Source organism: Coregonus clupeaformis, chromosome 9 (assembly GCF_020615455.1).
Source record: "Coregonus clupeaformis isolate EN_2021a chromosome 9, ASM2061545v1, whole genome shotgun sequence".
NCBI classification, from domain to species: Eukaryota; Metazoa; Chordata; class Actinopteri; order Salmoniformes; family Salmonidae; genus Coregonus; species Coregonus clupeaformis.
This window is the reverse complement of record NC_059200.1, coordinates 30,955,073-30,961,072: the sequence shown is the minus strand read 5'-3', so window position 1 is coordinate 30,961,072 and position 6,000 is coordinate 30,955,073. Positions and strand designations below refer to the sequence as shown.

Below are 6,000 nucleotides of genomic sequence, written 5' to 3'. Positions count from 1 at the left end.
TGTACAGAACAGTTGACCTGTGTGGCTTGTGGCCACATTTAAACTAGCTCTCATAGATAAACCAGTTCAAAGTCAGTAATGACATCACTGCACCCAGTTCTAAGTGCCTTTACAAAGGTTCTTCTCAAGTAAAAAGGAGATCAATTTGAGTGTGTGTCTGTGTGCACGCGTGCACGTCCGTGTGTCTTCCTCCCTCTGTCTCTGGCCGCGGTAAGGAAATAAACAGCAATCACTGTACCATGACATGAAATCCACTGAGCATCCAGCTTTAATTGAGCTCTCGCTTATGTTCAGATTTAATGGAAAACTAGGCCCGCTTCCCCCAGTTACTGAGTAATGAACATGCATATTCAGAGGTTACAATTAAATCCACCTCTTTTTTTTTCTCCTTTTTCATCTTCAGGTGGACTGCGTTTCTTGTACTGTAGCATTTCAAAATGCAATATGGAATACAATGCTAAAATATTATACTAAAATAGTATGTTATTAAAAGTGTCATGTGAGGGAACATGTTTCTTCAATCCATTTGAACACACAAAATATCCCCCATTCAAATACTGTAGGCCTACTTTAACCGGTCTCTGCCTGCATTAAATATGAACAATCTACTGTACATGTTCATACAAACATGCAGAAAATATTCATGCATTTCTTTAGGATAAATAATGAGAATATTGCTGATATAAAGGCGCAAACAATTGATTCACAATATATCAATATGATAGTTTATAACCTGTAATAGCCAATAGGCCTATTCACATGCAAGTACAATCTATTTTTGGTATTTGACCATGAACTAGCTTGGTCCATCATTATTCGTTTCTCTAATTGCATGCGCGCGCTGGAAGGAAATTAAGCATTAAATAAAATGTTGCCATTAAGGCGTGTCGGGTTTTTTTTGTATCGCAATTAGAACTAATCACCGTGGTTACATTGTCATAGGAGCGTTATGACCAATAGGGGGAGTGGGTTTTCAGAGTTTCATAGGCGGAGTTTCTGTATTAACGTCAATTGGATTGGTTAGTTGACAGCCCTCGCCCCGCCCAGTGTGGGCTAGGGAGAGCATGCGAGGGGAGGGAGCTAGGTTGAGCTGATCCGATCCCACGTGTGACGATTCCATTCCCGGCTCAGTAATATTCTCATAGTCGGGCTGTGCATAGCGTTTGCCGTGTCTGTGTGTGTCTGTTACTGTAGTTACTGCCTATAGTTTGGTTCGCTATGGAAGGAGACGGGAGTCAAGTTACATCTGGAAGCCCAAATGATTCACAACATGACCCGGGGTAAGATGATAACAATTTCGACTTTCCTTTATTTATTGTATTTTTCATCTGAGAATGTCTGAGAGAGGATTTAGCAAGTGTGCGGTGCTGGATTCAACTCGCAGTGCGCACATCACCATTGGTCTTTCCTTCCGGATGCAGTTAGTAGCGATGAAGCTTCTACTTTGCTTTGAAAGATTACAGTAGCAAGTGTGGCCTTCCCCTTTTAATAAGATACATTATTGCAATCCAGCGAATGTTATTTTCCTTTTTTCCCTCTATTCGTTAAGATCGCTTTTAGAAGTAGTTAGTCGTCAAAATGGCCGATCTGACATCTGTACTCACTTCTGCTATGTTTTCTTCTTACAGTAAAATGTTTATTGGTGGCCTCAGCTGGCAAACCTCACCAGGTGAGACAATTATTCCCCTACATTTCCCATGTTTCTTGTTTTGTTGCAATAATTGATTGTGCATGCTGTGGTCGCGTTCTCTGTGTGTGCAGTAGGCTACTGTATGGGATGTTTGGAGTCCCTCTGTTTGCGCACAAGGTTATTTTAGATTTCCAATCATCTGAAGTCCTCTATTCGACCCCTGTGTTTTTGAAACACACTGACAACAGTATGACGACCATTTGTTATTTTCTAATTATCCGACATATTTTCTCTGTTCACAGACAGCCTTAGAGACTATTTTAGCAAATTCGGAGAAATAAGAGAATGTATGGTGATGAGAGACCCTACGACAAAACGTTCCAGGTAAAAGGTTTTTACTTTTGCTTTCCAGTTGGTGAAATGCTATCCTACACTTGTGTAGTTTATATGCAACATATTAACCCGGGCTGTTTGTCCCGCGTTGTGTTTGACAGAGATAGATTAGCTCAAAAGATAGCTGCGGGCGAATGCAATTTGACATTGACTTTGGGACTGCACTGCAATGTTGGTGTAGTGTTTCCCCCCCTCTCCTTTAAATCAATATAACGTCAAATAACTTAAATATCAGTGCCCGCAATTACTATAGTAATCTACAATTCAGGAGGATATTATCTCTATCATTTGAATTAACAGTAGTTAATTGTGACAGTGTAAATAAATGTGTGCAGTTCTATTTTTTTCTGCATGTTAATGATATTCTTGATAGGCTACCATATGTTAATACTCTGAGAGAAACAGTTGAGCTTATATTTCTATCTTCTCATGTAGCCTACATAAATAATGTGTGACCTAATTGTTGTTTCTCTGTGTTTCTTTGTTTTGCAGAGGATTTGGATTCGTTACGTTTGCAGATGCTGCTAGTGTAGATAAAGTCTTAGCTCAACCACACCACGAATTAGACTCAAAGACGGTATGTCTGTGTTTTGATGTCATTTGCAATGATATTTTACTGTCTGTGTTTCACGTTTTAAATGTTCATCATTGCCTTTATTCATTTCACAGTCATGCTTGAGTTATGATACAGTAATAATACTATAATATAAGTTCCACATAGCAAAATAATACCACATTGAAACCAACAACAACTGCTGTACATCCATGTGTGGCAGGTGGCATCTCAGAATACTCACATGCCATTTACCGGTCACTGGGTTGGCCCTCTTGGTTAAGACCTATTGGTAAATGATTCATTTGATCAAAGCCATAGATGTGGAATTAGCCCATGATATCACCGTGATCCCCTTCATGCAAACTATTGTGGTAAAACACCACTTAGGGGTGAATCTCATATCTGCTCAATTTCCCTTCTCCTCTGAATGAAGCTGACACACCCCCTTTCCCATCTCCCATTACCGCTCCACATGTCCACATATCCCATGTCATTCATATGGGCTCTCACCGGCCTCCTCCATGCATATGACCTGTCAGATCATACACATCACTCTAGTCTGTATAATGCATATCGCATAAATGGAAGTGGGAATTTAAAAATATGATTCTATTAAATAAATATGAATGCCCAAAAGGTCCATTAATCCTGTAAAATATTTGGTATTTCATTACATCAAATTATCTATTATTATACATAAGTGTATTTGAAATATTAGAAGTGTTGCTTTCAAGTTCAAGTCACAGTACATTGTCAAGTTTGTTAATTGCCAACACCTCACCAATTACCAAAACCTATTCTCTGTCTTATAATGTCAACAAACCTGATGTTTCTCCTATTAGCTTACTTCATGTATTCTTCCATTAACAGGCATCCATACACACACACACACACACACACACACACACACACACACACACACACACACACACACACACACACACACAGACACACACTTCCCCATTTATGCTGTTTTATCAAAAGCATTGAACTATTGTGCCAATGTGGCAGTAGATCAATAATTAAAGGATGTCAGTAATTTTTGAAGTGCTGTCCGTGTAGTGGTGGATTAGACAGAGTTCAGCTGAAATCATATTTGTCTGCGATTTCTGCTTGGTGGGTGGTGATATCCAGTCATGCTCACACAGCTCTGGAAATTGAATAGTGCATACCGAAAAATAGATGCTTTGTTTGCAGCCTTCTGTGAAAGCCAAGTTCAGGTGGGAGAGTATGTCTTTAAGATATATTTGGAAAGACAAACATATTGTACTTCAGCAGGCAGTGTACAATTACAGTGTGGAGCCGGGCTGAAAGCGGTGCTAGAACTTGTTGCACGGCTGTCCTCAGCTGATTGGCAAGTCACTGAAGGGTGCTTGTAAAAGCTTTCCATTTTTATCTTGATACTTGAAAGCAAAAGAGGAGCGGGTTCATGTTTTGAATGTTATAAAAGGAAACCAGCATCTGTAAGCTGTTGCAGACAATCTTGGGTTGTGCAATGCATATATCAGGGAGAAAGCCCCAGAGTGCTCTATTTAATGTGTGATTATTTGATACACACTCTATGACAGATGTTTCCTGTTTAGAGCTCTGCGACATATAATGATAAATGGCATATATAAATGAAATAATGGATAAATAGCCTACACACATGCAGTATAAATACTGCAGATTAGCATGTGTTCTATTTGTATTTCTGTATGGTACGTATAGGGTGGATATACTCTTTATACATATACATTAGGGAGTTGAAGAACTCTTTCTTTGTGATAATGAATAGCCTATGCTTTAGTAAGCTTAATTGAATCACTCCTTTTCCCCCTCAAGGTGTAGATAGAATGCAGGTGGCACAACAGTTGGTTATTGACAGCACTCATACCAATGTACTTTATTTTCTCTATAGAGATGAGAAGTTTCATCTGGTGTCTTTGCTTGGAGATGTGTCCTGTACCCATATATGTTGCCATAACTGAACAACTAATACGACTCAAAGATAAACAATTCTGCCTGACAAACTAACCGTTAGTAAGTAACAATTGAGTAGCTTGTAATTAGACATATTGTCAAATAAAACACTGGTATTAGTTCTGTTGAATTTACTGTTTTTGATTATTTAATACAAAAGTATAAATAAAGCTCTAGCCTTAATAAATCCATTTGTTTTCCATTTTGTCCATACAGTGTTTAATGAATACGATTTAATTTGAGTGAAGTAAACTATAATTGAAATTACAGGTTGTAGCTTGACATATTATTGTATGCAGACAAGTCTTGAAACCTACAATCATGTTGTAATGTTTTATTTGTTTATTTTCTTCCAGAACACTACACATTTATTTATTACTTTTAGTTTAAGTTCCCTTACACTAAGGTGTGTTGTGTAAATAATAATACCATATGGCATATTGATAAGCCAGCGAGAATAGCCCATGAAAATCATAAGGATTATCATTCTAAAAGCACAATGATTTAGCAGTTGAAGAGAGTGAGGGAGGATGTCATGTTCTTTGTATGAGCTGAGTAATTGAAGGACCTAACCTAAAGCATGGCCCTATTGATACTAAGCAATACTGAGCTCGACATTTGATAGTTCCTGATGTGATGCTGAAGCAAAAGAGGGCACTTTGCCGGCACGCAAAGGAAGCAACTCTTACATCACATAGACCTGAACCAGAAGTTTTCTGCCTTATATTACATTCCAGAAGTCATTCGGCAGAAGCGCGCACGTGTAGCATGTATGTCATATGCTGTATGTACTAACTACAGTGTTAAACAGTGCCTTGCAGTCTCTGATGCTGTATTGTACCAGGTGTCTTTTGCAAAAGAGATTTGATCTTAGTGAGACTAACCTGGACATGCAATACCCTACAAGTCTGCAGGTTTAGAAAGAGGCTGAGGGCTGATGTAACTTTAAATAAAATGTGAAAAAACATTACGATTTTCTTCACATCCTGTAGCAGAAATGGTACAGTGTTCTTAAACCAAAATATTGGAGATTTTTTACAGCCTACTCCAGTTCCAAGCAGTATTACATTTTACATAGATATTCCTCCTTTGTTTTTTTTAGTGGATGTTCTCTAGTGCTAATGGTCTCAGTGTGGAAGGAGGGTTACCCCGTGGAGAAAAATGTCAGCGAGAGATGTGGACAATGAGCACATGTATGCTTTCATAATGCACACACCATCATAACGTGCCACAGCTATTGTTAAATCCCCCTGATAGCCTGAGTTGCTTTCTGTCCGGTTATGAAAACAGAGTGCTTTCAGACCAGTATGAATGTGAATGGAGACATATGGCCAAGGAGAGCCCGAGGCTTCAAAACACACATGGCAGCCATTCAGAACATATTTTGAATGTTATATTTTATTTTATGCTATATCCCATCTGGAATAGTATAAGTTATCTTTTTACGTACAGTTAGTTT

The 6,000-nt window shown here is 38.5% G+C and overlaps 1 protein-coding gene across 6 annotated transcripts in view; it reads left to right on the top strand.

The window, feature by feature from the left end:
• Positions 1 to 1,086: 1,086 nt before the first annotated feature.
• Positions 1,087 to 6,000, top strand: part of LOC121573745 (RNA-binding protein Musashi homolog 2-like) — a 335,153-nt gene continuing 330,239 nt past the window's right edge. For 2 of the 6 annotated variants that reach the window (XM_041885953.2, XM_041885955.1), the window contains exons 1-4: positions 1,087 to 1,280; positions 1,629 to 1,669; positions 1,933 to 2,014; positions 2,516 to 2,600. In XM_041885953.2, the coding sequence (XP_041741887.1) occupies positions 1,219 to 1,280; positions 1,629 to 1,669; positions 1,933 to 2,014; positions 2,516 to 2,600 (270 nt within the window). In that variant the 5' untranslated portion in view covers positions 1,087 to 1,218. The remainder of the gene's footprint in view (positions 1,281 to 1,628; positions 1,670 to 1,932; positions 2,015 to 2,515; positions 2,601 to 6,000) is intronic. The other 4 variants (XM_041885956.1, XM_041885952.1, XM_041885957.1 and 1 more) reach the window with 2 other exon arrangements.